Source organism: Parasteatoda tepidariorum, chromosome 3 (assembly GCF_982258835.1).
Source record: "Parasteatoda tepidariorum strain Cologne lab strain chromosome 3, Ptep-v5.0, whole genome shotgun sequence".
Taxonomy (NCBI): domain Eukaryota; kingdom Metazoa; phylum Arthropoda; class Arachnida; order Araneae; family Theridiidae; genus Parasteatoda; species Parasteatoda tepidariorum.
Genome location: NC_141757.1, coordinates 61,687,527 through 61,709,165, shown reverse-complemented (window position 1 = coordinate 61,709,165; position 21,639 = coordinate 61,687,527). Strand labels below are relative to the sequence as shown.

Here is a 21,639-nt window from a genome sequence, read left to right as displayed (position 1 = left end):
TTGATTATTATTTTTATATTTTAAAAATAAATAATTTTATATTTTAAAAATTATAGCACTATTTTTCTTAATTTTATAAGCTTATTTGAGAAAATATGTTTATTAGAATGTGTGGAATTTTATCTTTTAACTTTGCTACTTTTAAATCAATTGAAAATGTGTTTTAAAAAATATAAATAAAGCCCTCAAGTAACGCATATAAATAATGGCCCCTTTTGCTGACGTGACAATAATTATGCGATATATTTTCCTCTTCCATAAATTAGTCCTTCTCATTCTTTTTTCCCTCTTACTTCAGCTTGAATATTAAGGATGTAGTTACAGAGGGAAAAAAAGAAAAAAACATTTAGCCTATACAAAGTAAATTAAAAGAAAAATTATTTGAAAAAGTTACGGATGAATCTATTTTTTATTAAAGAAGATTTCAATTATTTTTGTACAATTTTAAAAATGTAAATCGCAAATAAAATAAAGTCGCTAAGTTTAATGTGCTAATAAACAAATACTGATATCATAACAATAAACAAATAAAACAAATACTGATATAATACTGATAAATAAAACAAATACTGATATCAAATTATTATTAATTTGAGAAGTTTTATAAAAAAATTATTTTTCCAAACAAAATATTATAGAAAGCTTTTCCTTTTCGAATTCTAAATAAGTATTTTTCAACTTTCTTAAAATTTAAAAAGATTTTTAAACTCCCATTTCTCAGGTCAGCATCTCACGTCATAAATCAATGCTCATAAACACTTCAGTAAGAATATCTCTCGTAAGTTGTTTTTTTTCTTCTCTATTAAAGATTAGATTTAAAGTGTATGATTCATATTGAATTATTTTTATAACTTTTGCAATATTTAGTGAAGAAAAAGAATTTTCTATTACAGCAGACAAAAATTAAATTTTGATATATTTGCACGATCACATACATCGAAAAAGAGAACTGAAAAGAAGTAAAATTTTTTGATAACCGCGCCATCTGTAGTTTTTCTACTGTAAGTTTTGTTTTCACAATGAAATCTGTGCCAGGGAATGTGAAAAAAATGACTGTTGAATTAGAATGACAATAGTTCAACAGTAATAAAAGCAATCCCCTGTTTTTATACAATTCTATCTTTTAATAAAAACTCTGCAAAAGCGGCAGAAACTTGCTCAATTTCAGAATACAAAGATATGAATGACGTCAACCGCTTCTAGCCAATCGCGAAACGGGAGTTCCCTTCCTTCCATCGGTTTTTTTTCACTTTAACCCCGCTGTTCACGCTCGGTCTAATGATTAACAAATCTAACACATGCGTTGAGGAAAGAAGTCTTGGCTGAAATCATACATCCTTAATACATATCTGGTAGGAATAATTGGTATTTATTTCACTCTACTTTATTATCTGAGCTATATTAATCTTATGTGAATTAAGTGTTAATATTAGAATGACTTACGGAAATGGTAAGACATAGCATTGTGTTTCTTGGCCGAGCCGGCATTTGAATTGTTTATTATTTCGCCATTGATATTACATTTCGCTTGGGTTTGATAATATTTTCTCAAAATTATTCTTTTGTGAATTAAGAATAATGTTATATTTGAGTGCATTTTGTTAAATTTTTGACAATATGAAAGAGTCTTGCTCTTTGCCGATCGAAATCCGCCATTAAGTTCAGGTACAGCTGCGTTTGTCAAATGATAGCGCGGGAGAATTACTTGTATTATTTTTATACCAACTTAAAATTGTGAATGTTTATTTTAATATAAATTTTATTAACATAATTCTTATTAATTAAATTATTTCGTATTATTCCACCACGTGTTGTTTGAGGTAGAGTACATCTCACTAATGGTATCCAGAAAAAAAATAAACAAACATGTTTCACAAGCGGTAGTCATTCAGGGATGGGTTTATACGTCATACACTGGATTGTTTATGTTCTACTGATTATCGTAATACAAAGAACTAAATTTAAGTGCTTTCTAAGATATTAAAATTATTAATAATTTTGTTCATCATGTAAATAATACACGCTAAAGGTATGATTCAAGACTAAGTTTCAAATTCGTAATGCAAAACGATTAGATTAAGCAATAACACAATTTGTTCTTGGTCTTATTTTTATCAGATATTTTTAATCTTAGGAAAATATTTTTTAAATTTAATAAGTGTTTTTCATAACTATCATTTATACTTGTAATGAATTTTTTGTAACTGTTAAAGAAAATCAGCATTATTTTAATTTGTATCAGTTACTAAGTAAATGTTAACTACTGTAAGTTACGACATAAATAATAAAAATCAAATATTTAGCTTTGAAAATCAGGGTGGGTTGGTTTATACCAAATGTTTTTTTTTAAAGGTACCTAACCTCTTGTTTTGTTTCAAAAAAATATTTTAAATAATTAAGTTATCTGTTATTTATATAAATTTTTTCTGTTTTATTTTTACCAAATGAAAATATTTTTTTTTCTTCATTTTTGAGGTTTAATTGTTCATGGTGATCTGTATTACTTTAAATAAACATAAATATGCAATTCTAAAATCATAAATCCCATAAAAGTATCTTCATAGAATAATTTAATGTGAGCAAATTTAAGATAAAGTTGTAATATCTCTGAAAAATGCCAAAATTAAGTAAATATAATATAAATAAATATATCATTTATATATTATGTATTTATTTATATTATACAGAGGTCTGTCTAGGGCAAATTTACTACCGTTTAGCGGTACCTTCACAAATTCAACTTTATGAAAAACTCAAGTTTCACAAACTATTTTTTCTTAAAATTTTATTTTTGTCCCGTACGAAACGATAAATCCTTCCATATTGTAACTATATTTCTGAGTTGATTTTTTAATATAATTTCTAATTTTCACGAAATAGGTACCTCTCAGAAAACCTTGACAGACCCCTGTTATATGTATTAATTATATTATAAAAATATAGGGTGACCCGGGGTAATTCACGATCACTCTGTTTCTGGGGTAAATAATGATCACCTAAGTTTTATTTTAAAAAAATTATTTTTTTTTAAATTTGAGACATGAACAAGAATGCTTGTACACTTTACTAAAGTATAACTACGTTTAGTTAATAATAGTTTTTTTGTTTAATCTAACAAAATAAGTATCTTTTAAACTGCTCTCTGTATTTTCCATTTCAAAGATGGGTTTCAAAATGTGCACATTTCTGCAAAGATCCCCCTCCTTCTCTTAATAATAAATATTTTGAGTTACTTTCTTTTTCTTTGATATAAAAATAGTGTAAGCTTTTGTTTAATTGTTTCTCATCTACTGTAAACATTATAATTGATTATAGGAAACTATATCAAATGTTGCCCCCTACAGATGGGGTAATTATTGATCACTGGGGTAATTCCTGATCATTGTCATTTCTTCTTATAAATAGTTTAAAAAATAGCTAATAAATAGTTAATTTTCTTTTCTTAAATAACAGTTCATATTTATTAAGTGGAACAACTATAGAATATATTTTAACTATAATCACAAAATTTGTTTTTAACTGTATACAAGACAAATGTGCTCTGATATGCACCATTTCTAGCTTGTCTTACCTTGCTTCTATCTTAATTTTATGTGTGTACGTTGTTAGAATAATTTTTAAGTTGATAAATTAACCTAATATAAATATGGTGAGAAATTATAAGCCTAAAAAGGATACTAAGCTTCTAGAAAGCAAAAATAGTGAATTTCTTTTAATGATTGAAAATGAAAATTTCAGTGTGAGAGCTGCTGCCAGAGCTGAAGAGTTAATCTTTATTCCTGCTTTTAAATAAACGTTTTATTAGCAGTTTAAACATATATTTTTGGTTTATTTGTTTGATCTTAATGACTTATTTGTTAATTACCATTGTATAATTATTTTTAAACAGCCCATTTACTATAAAAGCTGGTGATCAGTAATTACCCCAGAAATGATCAAGAATTACCCCGGAAATGATCAAGAGAAGGGGCAATTCCTGATCACTAAAAATTTAAGATCTTTTAAATTCTAATTAGATTTTCAAACAAAAGAAGGTAGAATAGGACTCATCTCATATAGCTTCAAACTTCCAGTAAATATTAAAATTATATCTTGAATAGTTTTTTCACAAAATAGATGTTTGCATTTTTTGATCAATAATTACCCCAGGTCACCCTAATCACTAATTCCATGTTCTGTTAGTTATTTGTGAACTAATTATAATTTACAAAAAATATACATGTTTGTTTAAATGAGTTAATAATTTATTTAATCAATCAACTACAGGGTTTAATTAAATTGCTATTAATATTTAGTACAGTTGTTAGAATAAATTTCCTAGTTACATGTTATGTTATAATAGCTTTAATGTTTTATTATATTATAATAGTTTTAATGCCTCTATTTTCTAATCTATGTAGCTTAACATCAATAAAAAAAAATGGTTTTCGAATTTTAGTCCTATTCTACTCAACTGAAAAATAAATTTGGAATACAAAAAACTTCAAAACTGTTTTTTTTCTCTCTCTCTCTCTTTTTTTTTTTTTTTGGTAATTGCACACTTTTGGAAAAGGGGGAATTAAAATGGTGAAAGTAAATGCAGATTGATTTCACATATAGTGAATAAGATAATTGTTGAGTAATTTATGAAGCTGATTGTTTTTGTATTTTTATTTGCAATAATTTAAGAAATTAATAGATTGGATAAATTTCAATTTTACATGTTTTTATTTATAATTTAATATTTTCTACCCCCAAATTAGGGTTATTGACAGTAATCGTCAAAACAAAAAGAGAGTTTAATATCAAAATAATTCAAGAACATGATTGATCACATGCAATTTTATATGTATATTTGTTTTCAAATACTTATTAATAATAGAAAATAGTTATCATTGCACCGAAACATTTGGTTTTTGACCCTTTTATAAAAAGGGGTCGATTCAAACTGGATAAAACCTTCAATTACTAAAAAACTTGCCGACCCTGCGAGTAATCAAACCTGCATAATGTACTTGATTCATTTTTTTTGTAATTTAAATGTTTGTATATATATTAGAAGGAGATAACAGATTACCTCCCTCAAGCATACGATATAACTATGCCACTGCATATTTCTTATTTTCATGATTTTCTGACAGATAAAATTTTTTGTATTCACATGATTAAAAAGCTACAATTATGATTCATGTTCAAGTCGTGACTAATGGTACATTGAAAATTTATATTTTCGTGATTTTAAAATGACACTTCGATCTTTGTATTTACGCGATTTTAAAATCGATCATCGAGATTCATATAGATGTTTGATCTCGATGTTTGATTTAAAAATCAAACATCGAGATTTGTATTCATCGATTTAAAATCAGATGTCGAGATTAGTATTCACTTGATTAAAAAAAATATGCATTTAGATTGATATTCGCGTAATTTAAATAAATAATATCTTGCATCAATATTTTTATTAGAACGTTAATATTCTGTGGATAAATACTTTCTACATACTTTTTTCTTTGCTCAAATTACATGTATATTTTTTAAATAAGGGGTGCACCACCTGTGTCCTGTGGGAGTTTCTGAACATGATTTTTTTTTTCCTTTGAAAAATGGTGAAGTTTAAATTCACATTTGATTTGTCACTTTTTGATGCGATCAATCTGCACAGATTTAATGTATATCTATCTTGTTTCTTGATAGCTTATCAACAATTATTGCAATGAAATTTTGCTTGATTTTAAAAATCTGATATTTTTAATACGATATTTGATTTTGAATTTGAGTAATCTATTTTCGACATGCTTTTTTTTTTTTTTTTTTTTTTTTTTTTGCGAAATTCATCGCAAATCTAAGAAAGAATTTTTTTTTTGCTATTTATAATTACCAACTTCCATGAGGTTTTTGAAATTCCGATACATTTATTTGTATGGTACTTTGTCTCCTGAGTTCTCCCATTTAATCGATCCCTTTTTGACAATGCCTTATTTGTGCCAAATTCATCGCAAAGGTATTAAATTTTTAATTTTTTTTTTAAGGCTGCTTTTGCTACACTTTTTGCATGTAATTTTGAAAATCCTATATTTTTACTATGATATTATTACGTTACGCAAGCGCAAGTTTCAATTCACACATTTAAATTACCACTTTTTGACGTGCTTTGTTTTTGCCGATTTCATGGTAAATACAAGTTATTATTCAGAAATTTTTAAATATTTTTTTTATGCATTCCCACATGATTTAAAAGATTCTGGTTTTATTACAACATGCAAATTTTAAATTATGTGTTTAAATAACTTATTGATGTGCTTTATTTGTACGGATTTCATTATAAATGTAAGCATTTTTTGCAATGCTTTCCCATGTGATCTTGATGATTCCGTTACTTTAACTATAATGTTACTATGACACATGAGTTTTTAATGTGCATTTAAATAATCACTTTTTGATACTATTTATTCGTGCGTATTTCGTCGTAAGTATAACTTATTTTTTCGTCTTCTTTTCAGCAGTTATACATTTTTTGTAACTTTGGTCTTGTTTTTAGAAATAATTTTTTTTCCTTTTTTAAATTTCATAAAACCTTTTTATAATTCAAGAAATGTACATAATATCTGTTAAGATTCAATACCAAATAAATATTGAATCTTATTTTGTACTATAATAGTTTTGTTTTAATTTTTGGTTTTTGTTTAAATCCTATAAATTTTTTTTCATTAAAATATGTATGCATCTTTTTACACTTGTGATTTTTGCAGATTTTTATTTGTTAGATTTATATTTTTTCTCCCACTCCCTAATATTTATGTATATATATTTTATCATCATCATAGTTGGCCAGACAGCCGAATGTAGGCCAATGCCTTCCTCTGAAGATTTCCCTATGACGACTCCCGATTTTTCTTTGATCTCCAATTCTTTTCATTAATTGCAAGGAAATCAGACTCCACTTTGTCAGCCCATCCCCACTTTCTTTTTCCAGTGGGTCTAAAAAGCAGTATCTTTTTTATTGTGTTGTCGTCACTCATTTGAATCACGTGGGCCATCCAATTCATTTTATTTATTTTTATGTATTTTACATACAATATCAGGTTGTTCGAAGTTAAATCTCCTTCTCCAGTTGTTGTTTTCATTTACACCACCAAGTATACTCCTCAAAATCTTTCTCTCAAATATTGTGATACAATTTTCCTTCAGTTTTGTGATTGTCCGAGCTTCAGAAGCGTATGTCAAGACTGGTCTGACAAGAGTTTTGTAGATTAAGAACTTTGTTTTTCTAGAAAGAAACCTAGATTTAATAAATCTTCTCAGCCCTATTCGCCAGATAGAGTCCGTTTTTTATTTCAGATGTACTTTGGTTAAACCAATTATTGATAAAAAGGGAAAAACTTTTTAGAATGAGTATCAATTTTTTTCATTTTTGAATGAATTCTATTAATTTAAGGTATTTAATTTTCAGCAGTATACTACTTATCTTTTTGATAAAAAATTTAGTGCTTTGAACGCTAATGTTTATATGAAATTTGTCAGATTTGCTGCCAACATGATTAAATATGCATGTAGCCCTTCGTTAATCAATCGGCTGTGCAAGTGGCCCTTCACTCAAAGGTTATGCACCCTTAATTTAAAAAGTGCTTTTGCCCATAACACTTGGATTTCTATTTTCAACTTATTTTTAACAAACTTATCCCTGTGGTATAAATTGTTAAAGAGTTCTATAAAGATTGAACATTTTTTGAAAAATCTGATCTTCATACAAGATTCGCCAAAATGAGGTGGCAACAAAAGGATTAAAACTAGTTACAAGAGTTTAAATCAATGTGCAGAAAGTTTTTTCAGTAAGATTTTGTGTTGGCAGAAAGTTTTTCATTTTATCTTAGTCTACGAGTAATGTGTTATGAGTTGTTTGAAATGCATAATCTTTATACGAAATGGTTAAAAAAATATTTTTGCAGCTTAATAGTAGTATTATTCAGAAAGAACATTGTAACCAAAACTTATTGAAAGTAATTGCTTATTTGATTATAATTCTCCATAAGAACACAATAATTTCAAATTATTTGTTATTCTAAAGCAGATATGTTGTCTTATTCAATTTTCAGTGACACTTGTTTTTATCCTATTTTTGGCGAAGTATTATTTTAAATTAACTAATGACTTGAGAATTATAAATTAGTTCATATCTAAAAGAATATAGTGTGTCAAAATTATCTTTTAAAAAGATTTATTGATTTTGATCTTTTAAGGATGTAACGAATATTCAGCCATTATTCGGTATTTGGTACCTTGGCTAAATATTTGGCTGAATGTTCGGACAAATATTTGGCAAAGTATTATTTGAAAAATTATTTTTAGACAAAGTTTTTTTGGAGCGACATTTTAATAGATTTAACCAAGAATAGTCTAAAATCGTATTTTTTACAATGCATTATTTCATATAGTTTTTACATATATTTGTTAAGTTCTAAAACTTGTTAATTTATGTTCTGAAGAGCACTTGAAAAAGCGAAGTTTGAAGAATTGAAACTAGATTACTTTGTACAACAAATGTTAGGGTTATATTTCAGAACTAAGATCAGTTTTTTTTTTCTGTTTCCCCATTGATTTTAATCTTTCTTTTTATCAGCGCTGTTATTATAACAGCATTCTTTAAAGAGTGTTTCTAATGAATTTTATTCTTTTATGGTAACTTTTTTCTAAAAATACTGGGATGTGAAAAAGTTAAAAAGACTTTTAGTATCAAATCTTTTGTTTAAAAATTAAGAACGATTTTTGTTCTATTTAGCTTTTTTTTAATAGATGTTTTAAATATGATGCCACAATTAAGAGGTAAAATAATAATCCTTACTTTTTCTTGAAAATACAATAATTGAAAACCTGAAATGTTTAGCTTTAAAATCTTCTTTCAAAAATTTAGATTTTTATTTTTTCTGCTTTGCTTTTGCATCTTTTTTTAAATTTTTTTTTATAAGCGTTTTTATGATAGCACTTTATTTTTAAAAGCGTTTCTGATAGATATATCTTTTAATGTGTTATTGATAATTTTTTCTCGGAAAATATTATTTTTAACATTAAAGTTTTGCTTTAAGAATTAAGAGGATATTTTTTTTATAGTTGAGATTTTTTATAGTAGTTTTTTTTTTTTTTTTAAATATTTGTTAATATCTAGCATTTAATCTAATTATCTAACATTTATTTTAATTAATATCTAGCAGTTCTATTAAAGTTTTTTATTGATTATTTTTTTTAAACTTTTACATCAGAACAATAATGCAGCTAAGTTTTGTTTATTTTTCAACAATGACTAACTTTATTTCTATATAAAAAAAAAAATATTTATGCATAGTTTTGGTAATTGGTAAAATTTATGAATGGTCAACGGGTTTTGATTAGCAAGCTTACATTAGTACTTACAGTATTTTTGAAATGTCATATTTAAAATCGTATAATTCATTTTGATTTTTTGGAATGCAAGCAAAAAAAGTATATATTTTATTTAGTATTTTTATTTTACATTTACATACGCAAGAAGTAATTATTAAATTTGATTTGCGTTAAAGTTTGTGAGTCCTACCTGAAATTAAAATCTAATGAATGAAAATCCTACCAGAAAATCCTAATCTAGAAAGCCACATTTATATTTTGTTATTGCTAATTAATGTATTTCTTAAAGTATATACAACTTTGATAGGAAACTATCCTAATATGGTATAAAGGAAACACTGGCTATAAAGATAGATGAATTAAGAAAACTTTTTCTTAGCCCCTCAATTTAAAAGCCTGAGATAATTCTAGCCAAGATAATTGTTAAGGGTTTATTAAATGAATAAGTTAAGTTATAAAATTTTGAACTATTTATAACCCACACTACATCTAAGGTAATATGAATAAGACTGCTTTGTAATTTTAAAAGTTCTTAAAAAAATTCTGAGAAATGAATTATTTTCCTCCCCCGCCTCATTTTTAGTTATAAATAGTTTTGTTAATTATAATAGTACTTTTATTACTAATTTTTATTCCATTTACATTTGCATGTATTTTGTATGTTACCATAAAACAATATTTATAACAGTAATAAAGTTTCTAATATATTTTTGATTTATTTTCAATAATATTTCAATTATAATTGCATTTATGAAATTTAACTAATTTTAAAATGAAAATTTTGAGTTATTTTATAAACATAATTGTGTAATTAAAAATACATTTTAAAAATATCAATGTAAGTAAATTCTTCCCAGCTAAAAGATGTTTAAAAAAAAATATTTTTTGTTAAATAATGGTTTTTATGTTAATGGTTTATATTCTGAGAGAAAAAATTACAATGCAATTTTTTTAAAAAAAGGAACAGAATTTAAATAGTCTCTATTGCATTAAAATTTCGTAATAATATTCACAAGAATAGCTATGTTTGCAGATTTCACCACAAATTCATGTATTTTTTATTAAAATTTTTTTTAAACATTAAGTAGATTAATTTCTTGAAACATTTTATATTGAGAGCTTTTGGGAAAATCTTATGTTTGTTTCAATAAATTATGAGTATTTTATCAATATAATTTTGCATGTTGTTTAGTATGAAGGTTTATTGAAATAATGTATTTATTTTTAGGTTGATTAAAAGTTTTATCAATCCTCAATGATGGAATCGCCAGATTTGCTCTCTGCGGCACTGGATGAATCTGGCATTAAGCCTGAAAATGATCAAACTTTTAACGAAAAAGACTTTTCCTCTACTAAATCTTTGCCTAAACAGTCACACCTAGAGCAATATATGCATCAGATGCCACAAATGTCAAATCATTGGCCTAATAGTGGTGGATTTCCTTTCAATGCAGCTACCATGATGGATTATGCCAGGTTTCCATTTATGGATAAGAGTATGGCTAGTATGATGCGGCCTGAAATGTTCAGTGCTGCTGCCATGCAAATGGCTTTACAAAGTCAAATGATGAATGGATTTCCAGGAATGCCTTATGGTTTAACATCTAAAGATATAAATCCTTATTACATGAATGGCGATCATCTTCTTAGGCAGATGATGATGACTGGTGGTACAATGCAGCCTAGACCTGAGCATGAAGAAGGTGAAGATGAAGAGGAAGAGTTGGGACGGGCTGAAACCTATGCTGATTATATGCCCTCAAAGCTAAAAATAGGCATAAGACATCCAGATCCAGTTGTTGAAACAAGCTCGCTTTCTAGTGTTCAACCACCAGATACATGGTATAAACTGAGCATTCCTGAAGAAGTTATTGATAGAGGGTTGCTCTCTGCTTTGCAGTTAGAGGCAATAACATATGCTTGTCAACAGCATGAGACTATCTTGCCTGATGGAACAAGAGCTGGATTTCTTATTGGTGATGGAGCTGGTGTGGGTAAAGGTCGAACTCTTGCTGGGGTAATCTATGAAAATTACCTTCTTGGACGAAAACGAGCAATATGGTTGAGTGTTTCAAATGACTTGAAATATGATGCTGAAAGAGACTTAAAAGACATAGGTGCTGGCAAGATTGAAGTACACGCTTTAAATAAATTTAAATATGCGAAAATATCATGTAAGGCTAATGGCAGTGTTAAAAAAGGTGTTATATTTGCTACATATTCATCTTTGATTGGAGAAAGTCAGTCTGGAGGTAAATACAAAACTCGCTTGAAGCAGCTTTTGCATTGGTGTGGTGATGATTTTGATGGCTGCATCGTTTTTGATGAATGCCATAAAGCTAAAAATCTTTGTCCAGCTGGCTCTAGTAAACCCACAAAAACTGGTCTGACTGTCTTAGATTTACAAAATAAATTACCAAAAGCCAGAGTAGTGTATGCTAGTGCAACTGGTGCTTCTGAACCAAAAAATATGGCATATATGACAAGACTTGGCTTGTGGGGTGAAGGTACTCCTTTCAAAGAGTTTAATGATTTTATATCTGTTGTTGAAAAGCGAGGTGTTGGAGCTATGGAATTAGTTGCAATGGATATGAAGTTGAGAGGTTTATACATGGCGCGGCAGTTGAGTTTTGCTGGAGTGTCTTTCAAAATAGAGGAAATACCTTTAGCCCAAGATTTTATCAGTATGTATAATGAATCAGTTAAGATTTGGGTTGAAGCTCGAGCAAAGTTTCAAGAAGCTGCTGAACTAATGGAAGGTGATCCACGAACAAAGAAAACTATGTGGTGTCAGTTTTGGGCTTCTCATCAACGATTTTTTAAGTATTTATGCATTGCTTCCAAAGTTAGGTATGTTGTCCAATTGTCTAGAGAAGCTGTAAAGAATGGAAAATGTGTTGTCATAGGCTTACAATCTACAGGCGAGGCTCGTACTTTAGAGCAGCTTGAAGAAGCTGGTGGAGAATTATCTGATTTTGTTTCTACTGCGAAAGGTGTCTTCCAATCTTTAGTTGAAAAACAGTTTCCTGCACCTGATCATAAAAAAACTATGCGTCTATTAGGTCTTGATCTTCAACAAGCTGGAAGTAGTTCAGCATCTCCAAGTGCATCAACATCTAGTGGAAAGCGTAAGCCTTTAAGACGTGCTAGACAAGGTGTTAAGCGCTATCGAGAGTATAAACTTTCGGACGAAAGTAGCTCTGCTGAAGATTATATACCTAGTGGAGGTAGTGACTTCGAACCCTCTGGGGATGAGTCTCCTGCTGTTGAGAGTGGTGATGATAATGCAGGTTCAGGTTCTGACTCTGAGAGGGAAAGTGATTTTAATCCATTTGACGATGAATCTGATAGTGATGGCCCTTGGGCAAATCGCAAAAAAGCTAAAAAAGATAAAGGTAAGAAAAGAAAAAATAAGGGCATTATCAGTTCAAAGAAACATAAGCAGCCTCCTAAACCACTCCCTCCCTTAGATGCTGTTGAAAAGGCTTCTGCTATGAAAGCCTCATTATTAGAAAAAATTGAAAGATTAGGTGATTTGCTTCCACCCAATACACTTGATCAGTTAATTGATGATTTAGGAGGGCCTGAAAATGTAGCTGAAATGACTGGAAGAAAAGGTCGTGTAGTTAGTAACGATGGTACCATACAATATGAATCTCGGTCAGAAGCTGATGCACCATTAGAAACATTAAATATGGTAGAAAAGCAGCGTTTCATGGACGGAGAAAAGCACATAGCTATTATATCTGAAGCGGCCAGTTCTGGTATATCTTTGCAATCTGACAGAAGAGTGAAAAATCAAGCACGCCGAGTTCACATAACTTTGGAATTGCCTTGGAGTGCTGATAAAGCCATCCAACAATTTGGTAGAACTCATCGATCCAACCAAGTTAATGCACCTGAATATGTGTTTGTGATTTCAGATCTTGCTGGCGAAAGAAGATTTGCATCCATTGTTGCTAAAAGACTTGAAAGCTTGGGTGCTTTAACTCACGGAGATAGAAGAGCTACTGAAAGCAGAGATTTGAGTCAATTTAACATTGATACTAAGTATGGAAGAACAGCATTGGAGACAGCAATGCGAGCAGTTATGGAGTATGAAGTACCCCTTGTTTCTCCACCAACTGATTACAAAGGCAACTTCTTTTATGATGTACGTAAATCATTAGCTGGCGTTGCTATGATAACTGAAGATCCTATGAATGGCTATCAATTCCTTGAAAAGGATTACAATAATATGAGTAAATTTATGAACAGGATCTTAGGTCTTCCTGTTGATCTCCAAAATAGACTATTCCAATATTTTACTGACACATTAGATGCTGTAATAGCTCAGGCCAAAAAAGCTGGAAGATATGATTTAGGTATTCTTGATTTAGGCACTGGTGGTGATCAAGTAAAAAGAGAAAAAGTTGACATGTTTATGCAGAAGCATGCAACTGGAATAGCTAAAACAGAATTACACACAGTTTTAGTGGAGAGAGGTTTGAGTTGGGAACAAGTTTTGGAGAAAATAGAAGATTGCTCTGATAAAGACGAAGGCTTTTATTTATCAGCCCAGGCTAGAAATAATCGAAAAACTGCCATATTGGCGGTTGCTGATACTGGTCGAACAAAGGGAGGGAATAAAGGAAAATTATTCAGAGTATACAGACCTAACACTGGACTTCAAGCAAAGCAAGAAACTTTAGACGAATTAAAATCAAAATATCACAAATGTACTAAAAAAGAAGTAGAAGAGCATTGGAAAGAAAACTATGAACAATCTGGAGAACTGTGTAGCCACATGTACTGGTATGGACAATGTCGTAGACAGACAATGGGTGTTAAGTGTGAAGTTGGTCTTCGAAAGAGAAGGTATTTTGTCCTGAGTGGTTCTGTGCTTTCAGTTTGGACTAAAATAGAAAGTATCTTTCCTGTACACGGTGGTTCACATAATGCTAAATTGCAAGTAGTTCGTCTGAAAACTGAAGATTCTGCAAGAATTGTCGGCTGTCTCATCCCCAGCAATGTGGTAGAGGTTTTAAAGAAGGTGCTGGCTGAAGATGCTGCAGAAGTTGATGAAAAGGAATTTGACGATGTTGATGAAGACGATGAAAAGGATTAGTTGAACCCTTACTGAATTGACTAATGTGATACTGGTGAGATACAGGTGTAACACTACTAAAGAAGTGGCGTGTTTTTGGACACCTAATTTATTGTTGCACTGAATATAGAGACTGTTGAGCTGGCATTGTTTTACCTTCTGTATTGTATATTAAAAATTTGACTATGTAGTCAATTCATGTGATTTCCAAGAAAAAAAAGAACATTTTTGTATTGTACTGTATGTCTTGCAAGGTTCCTCATCTTTGTTTTCTTGTAATTTTAAGTTTTAATTCATTAGGAAAAAATTGAAATATTCATTGCTGCATCATCATTTGCAAACTAAACTTTTTTTCCCCTTAAATGTGCTCTGGTAATATAAATAATTTATTACTTGCATTTTAAGTTAATTACAATATATTTAGGCTATGTTATGTAAAATAATTTGATTATTAATTTATATCTGTAGTTAGATTTTTAAAACTTTTGCAAAATCTGGCTTTGTAACTTAAAGTAATTTTTTGTTTATGCTTTTTGTGTTTTATATAGTAAATTTTGTGTAAACTTATATATATATTTTTTGCATTTATATCTCTTGAGGGGGAAAAATAAAAATTATTACCTGATTGAAAGTTTTATTTAGTTTAATTATTGTTCTAAAATTCTACATTATGTATATATTATCATGGAAAGGTTTTTAAATCATTTGTTTCTGAATATAATTTAATCTCATCAGGCTTGTAAAAATATGTATCAACTTAATTGTGTCTTGTACTACTATTCTAAATTCAAAAATTGATTTGTTTTCAAACTCACTATTTGAACAAAAAAATTTAGTTTGAATGCAAGTTTTGTACTTAAAAAATACCTTGTGTATGATAAGTTTTATTTATGAAAACATTAATTTACTATGAGTGCAAAAGAAATTTCGTTGGTATTTGAATATTTGATTGTTTATATTTAAATATAGAAAAGAAATATTTTATTGCTCAGAATGGATTTTTTTTAAGAATATATTTTATGTATTCTTTTAAACCTTCAAAACTAAAGTCTTAGTCAATTTTTTTTCAATTAATAGATTTTTTTTTAAAAATTTGTTCTTTTTTGTTATATATATATGTGTGTTTATATATATATATATACAGGGTTTAAAGTTGTCCTTAAATTCCTTAGAAAAAAGAAAGTGTCCTTAATTTTCCTTGATTATTAAACATATAAATTTTCAATAAATTTCCTGAAATTTTTGTGATTTTTCAAATTTTTTTAAAAGTTAACAGGAAGTAAATTTTTTTAATTTTTAACCTAAGAAGTAATTGGAAGCAATTTCAAATTCAAAAATTATGTTATATGCCATGAAACGAAGTAAATAACAAAATGAACAACAAAGTCTCGTGAAGTACGATATTTATCTCTACTCCCCTCTCTTCACTATATCTTACTCTGTATTTCACTACTGCTTAACGATTTTCCATGATAAGATTATTTATTCCCCTTTTTTTCTTTTTTTCACTTAGTACAGGATAAACTAAAACTTTAAGCAATTGTATATCTGCAAATCCATATTGCCCCTATTAGAGAATTGGCATCCTTGAATTGTCCTTAAGTTTTATATTTTGGACTTCCAGCCCTGATATATATATATAATTATTTTGAACATGGAATATCTAATTTTGAACTGTCTGAATTACTTTTTACCCTAAGGGAAAAAAACATAATTGACTAAATAATATCTCCTTTCATTACAAATTTAAATATATTTTTTAATTACTAATACCTGCTTTAAATATTGTATTAAAATTGTTTGTTAAATTTATTAACTAAGTTTCAGTAACTTTTTTGAATGCACATATTGTTTGTTATTCTATTTTGAGAACTTATCAATAAATTTTGTTTCTACTTTTCTGCTATATTTTCTTTTTTCACACATCTGACTACATTTCAGCAATATTTCACTTCAGTGTTTTCCTTTTGTTATATACTTGTTTTCTGTAGCCTCGTGAGTATGAGAAAGACATGCTTCATAACTTTTGTCATTATTGTTATTTATTTTTCTAAAAAAATGTTAGTTTTCTCCAGTTTTTATTTAATACTAGATCTAAGAGCAAAATTAATATTTTTTTCAGAGTGTTTAAATTTGGATATTTAAAAAGTCCAATTTTTTTCTTCTTTTCGTTTTAGAATATATATATATATATATAAGCGAATGCCATTCCATTATTTATTTTGCTTTTTATTTACTTATGGCATAAATAAGCAGTCATATCAGTTTTAGTTACAATTGAAATGAAAGAATAATGATTTAATACATGTTAAATATTTTAATAGCATTAGTTTGTTTTAATTTTCTCAGATTTTTTCTTACAGTTTAAGTTAAAAGCTGTTTTAACTTTTCTCTTTTTACGTAAAAGAATGTTTGAACGGTAGAAGATCTTTATATCGCAAACTTTAAAACCTGACAGTTTGCACTTTACATAATTTTGTGTTAAATAGATAATTTCACTCATCTTTAAACTTTTCTGCTAAATATGGCAATATTAGTCTGAAACAGACAAACTTTAAATGCTTTAAAATAATTTTTGTATACAGGTATTTAAAAACTCAAAATATATGCTTAATTATTTATGGAATTATTTATTTAAATAATTTTTTATATAATTTAAATTTTTGTATACAGGTATTTAAAAACTCAAAATATATGCTTAATTATTTATGGAATTAATATTTATTTAAATATACTGCAACATTAAAACTAATAACAAACATATTAGTCAATTTTGATTTGCTTTCAATGTAAAAAATTAGTTATAGAAATTTCTTATCCCAGAATTTCATTGTTTACACCCACAAAGCTAGTGTGGTTTATTAAGAATCGGGGTTTATAGAATTACGTTATATAGATCTTCCATTGTATTTGTTATTTAAAAAATTTAAATTGTTTTAAATTAAATGATTTGGAAGAATGTTTATTAAATTTTTTTTCAGAACTGTAGTTATAAGTTTTTTTTAAAACTGCTAGTAATGTTAATTTTGAGTTGGATTATACTCCCAGAATGTTTCTAAACTTTAAATATATCAATTATTTATTCTTATTTACTCCTATATCTATGCATATCAAGAAAACTATTCCGCTTGCAATATTTAATGTATGAGTTGTAGGGGTAAAGATTTGCAACATTATTGTTCTGAGGTTTTGGAATTTTTTTCATTTGTATATAATTAAAAATAAAATTTGAACAAAGAGCTATGATTTATTATGGTCTTGCACATATTTGTACATTTCATTTGATCTGCTGGTGGTGACTTGAAAATTTCTTAAAATAGTATTTTAAAGCTTAATTTCTTTTGTAATTATAAATCAGTTGTGTAAGGTGTACTATGACAATAAAAAAAATTGAAATTTTATGTTCTCTGTTCCAAAATTCTTGTATTTTTTTAAAAACTAATTTACATGAATTGAAATATTAAAAATTTCTTTGTACCTAAATTATTATGATACTATTTAAATGTAAAATGAATCATTATATTAATTTTATTTTCTGGTGATTTTAAATTTAGTCAACCATACTTTCACTTCAAATAGCAGAGCTGTTTTTTTTTCTTTCACATATTTAAAAAAAATTTTTTTTACACTTTCTGGTTAAAAATCAAATTCTTTATTGCAACGATGGAGCAATTGATTTTAATTTTACAACTACGCAGAAATTATTTTACCGGATCAATCACTTAATTAATTTTGTTCGAACTTTTATTTATTACATTTATTTATCTGCTGTGGTGTTCAAACTCATTATAAATCAACTTTGTTAAGCCAAGAAAACATTAACGTATACATTTTGTTACTACAATAAACATAAAAAGAAAATCTCCCATAAAAATCGAGAGATTTAGCAGCACAGTTTTTGGGTACGGTGGGTATATGTTCCCTTCAATATTTCAGGCAAATAAAATTTTCATGAATCAATCCTCGATTTAAACTTAAATCGAACATTAAGGAAAAATTAAGAGAAAGAATAATCTTTTTGCAAATTTTTTTAGTTAATTCAAATATTTTTTGTTACCAGGGAAATTTTGAAAACTTGGATGACTGTGTATTTCAATTTCGTCCCCTCAAAAATTGGACAACTGCTATGCCCATATTTAGCAGCTATGATAAATATCAGTGGCAAGGTGTAATTTTTGTTTTTAGTATGTCTATTTCTTTTTATAAAATTAGTGTAAACATTTTGCACATTAAAAATTCATCATGCCTAAATCAGTAATTTTAACTTTGATAAAGGGTTTCAAATATGTTTTGTTTTCATGAATTGTTTCAAGTTCGTTTTAAACTCAATTTGGGTATGCCAAGAGTAAATGAGAATTTATAACCGGGTGCTAAACTAAACTTCGATATCTGGGTCTTGTAATTGTGTACCTGTTACATTTCATGCATTGAACTCCTAAGATTTGGTAAAAAATATTAAAAGTGAATAAGCCTAATACTCTCAATGGGTTAATTACTTTTAAAATTAAACTAAATCTGAATAATTTATTAAGCTTTTGCTTATTTTTTGTATAAAAATTTTTGATTTTCATAATCCCAAGTGGTTCTTGATTTATAATTTTTTTTCCTTACCTTTTAACTCTTATGTCTTTCAAATGCATAACAAAATCTTGTATTATTCATAAATCGATAAGCTTTGGAGAGTAATTCAAATTAATACCTTGCAAATAAGATGCGTTTCCTTCGTAAAGAAGAATTAATAAAAGACATAACATAATCTTCATAATTTTGCATCATTTACCGTATTAGTTCGCTCAATGAGAATTGATTCCGACCTTCCTTGCAACTAGGGCCAAATAAAGGCAAAGTTCAATGTTCAAAAGAAAAATTGATTTAAGAGGCAGAAGCTAACTCTTTATGTACCGACGGCACTTTAATAAGTCACACTACGACTTCTATATAACATTGAAATGGAGCAAAATATCCTATCGGAAATTGTCTGTCACTGTAATACAGCTTTCAGTTTATCATTACTAGTTGGCAACATCTATGGAACTATTTAGTTGTTATTTCGTTAGAAGACGCCATTTTATGATTCATCAATTCTCAGCTTTTTGTCTCGATCTATATTGCAAGTAAGTTTTTTTTATATATATATATTTGATACATTAAAATTTTTAACTAGTTATAAAAAAAAGTATTTCATTAAAATTTTATTTTGTGACCGAAATTAAACATTTTATGGAAAATAATATTTAATATTAAAGAGAATATTTGTCTATGTGTAAAATAGACATTATTTAATAGGACAAAAAAGTTTGCTCATTTTTCATAATTTTTTAATAATTTGCTAAATAAAAGGTTAAAATTCGCATTGTAAATAAAGGTTAAGGTTCGGTTCGCATTTGCGTTATATGGAGAGGAAGACCACGAGAACCTCGCTCGGTTAGCCTCACGGCAAAGGGACTCGAACCCATGATTCGCCTCCCACTGAGGATGTTTTACGTCAGCACTGTGGTCGGTGCAAGCCGGATGCGGACTTGCCATCGCTGGGATTCGAACCCGGTTCAATGGAAGGCGAACGCTCTATCCCCTGAGCCATCGCGGCTCAACAATATGCGGATTGCACATCTAGGACTCTTGCCATTGACATGTGAGAGGTGCAATCTATAAAAATCAAACCCTATATTGGCGATAAGCCTGACCAAGAATAAAATATCGGAATATATTATGTCAAGTTATGCCAGGATTAAATTTCAGATATTGCAGTCAAGATTAGATTTACCCCTAAAATATAATGCCTTCATTGATAATATTACATTTATTATTACATTTTTTATCGATATGTTTAACTGAATGTAATAAATGATGCTGAATTATCAATTTTGGAATGAAAGAATGGATGAACTTTTCCTATTATTTTTTTTGTTTTCTTCCTTTTTTAGAAAAGCATTGAATTATTGAAAAAATTTTTTTTTATTAGGGCACGTTTAAACGCATTATTATGTATAAATGTCGTATTCAGTGTTTTGTTGTTAAAATTGGGAAAAGTTCCCTTCACGCGATTGCTTAAGAGTAAGAATAAAATAGTTTTTAAAAATTTTACAAAACAACAATTCTTCTATGGTTTTGCTCGAAAAAGTAAAAATTAAAATATTGAGTGTAACTTTCTAACTTATAAGGATCGAGTTGATATAGTCTTAGTCCATTTATCAGATATCATGTTCATTTTATATAAATTTTATCTTAAAATGTGTTGCAAGAATATCTTATTAACTTTAAAAAGAAAAGCAGATGAAAAGTCGAAGGTTTATGATTAATAATAACAATATAAAATAAATCCCCAGCTTTTCTGGATGAACTTTTCCTATTATTTTTTTTTGTTTTCTTCCTTTTTTGTAAAAACTTTGAATTATTGTGAATAATTTTTTTTTTTATTAGGGCACGTTTAAACGCATTATTATGTATAAATGTCGTACTCAGTGTTTTGTAGTTAAAATTGGAAAAAAGTTCCCTTCACGCGATTGCTTAAGAGTAAAAATAAAATGGTTTTTAAAAATTTTACAAGACAACAACTCTTCTATGGTTTTGCTCGAAAAAGTAAAAATTAAAATATTGCGTGTAAGTTTCTAACTTATAAGGATCGAGTTGATATAAACTTAGTCAATTTATCAGATATCATGTTCACTTTATATAAATTTTATGTTAAAATGTGTTGCAAGAATATCTTATTAACTCTAAAAAGAAAAGCAGATGAAAAGTCGGAGGTTTATGATTAATAATAACAATATAAAATAAATCCCCAGCTTTTCATTTAAGATAAAATTTATATTAAATGAACATGATATCTGGAGAATTAACTGAGCCAACTCGATTCTCATAAATTGAAAAATTACACTCTGTGTTTTATATTTTAATTTTTTGAGCGAAACCATAGAAAAGTTGTTTTTTAAAACAATTTTATTTTATATCTCATTAAGTGTCTAAAAAAATTGCTTTTTTTAAAAAAAAAAAATATATTTTTGTTCAATTATTTTCTTATTTTTGTAGGTTTCATACTCGATAAGATCAGATATATTTGTATTGCATATAGTTATTGAGTAAAACTTATATAAATCTGCTTATATAATTATCTACTCAATTATCAACTGAGTAGATAGATAGAATAAAGATAGAGGTTTTTTATTAGCACTAGAAAATTAGAATAGATGAATATC

General features: G+C 27.9%; 2 protein-coding genes across 7 annotated transcripts in view; one reads left to right on the top strand and one right to left on the bottom strand.

Annotated features, from left to right (window-relative positions):
* The window catches only part of LOC107444998 (uncharacterized), a 110,984-nt gene that overhangs the window by 21,157 nt on the left and 68,188 nt on the right, over positions 1-21,639 (bottom strand). The window lies entirely within an intron of this gene.
* On the top strand, positions 950-17,844 carry LOC107444997 (protein strawberry notch homolog 1). Of its 5 annotated transcripts, XR_015432580.1 has the most exons (3): positions 1,007-1,352; positions 10,586-17,028; positions 17,117-17,844. XR_015432580.1 is itself a non-coding variant. In XM_016059294.4 (2 exons), the coding sequence occupies exon 2, from the start codon at positions 10,613-10,615 to the stop codon at positions 14,462-14,464; it is 3,852 nt and encodes a 1,283-aa protein (XP_015914780.1). In that variant the 5' UTR covers positions 950-1,352; positions 10,586-10,612; the 3' UTR covers positions 14,465-17,844. The 5 variants fall into 5 exon arrangements, 4 of the variants coding, with proteins under 4 accessions (XP_015914780.1, XP_015914781.1, XP_042906794.1 ...); XM_016059294.4 differs by having other exon boundaries at positions 950-1,352; positions 10,586-17,844; XM_016059295.4 differs by having other exon boundaries at positions 986-1,365; positions 10,586-17,844.

Bases quoted from the DNA above. Each gene is read 5' to 3' on its own strand.
- LOC107444997 (XM_016059294.4), top strand. From the start codon at position 10,613: ATGATGGAATCGCCAGATTTGCTCTCTGCGGCACTGGATGAATCTGGC.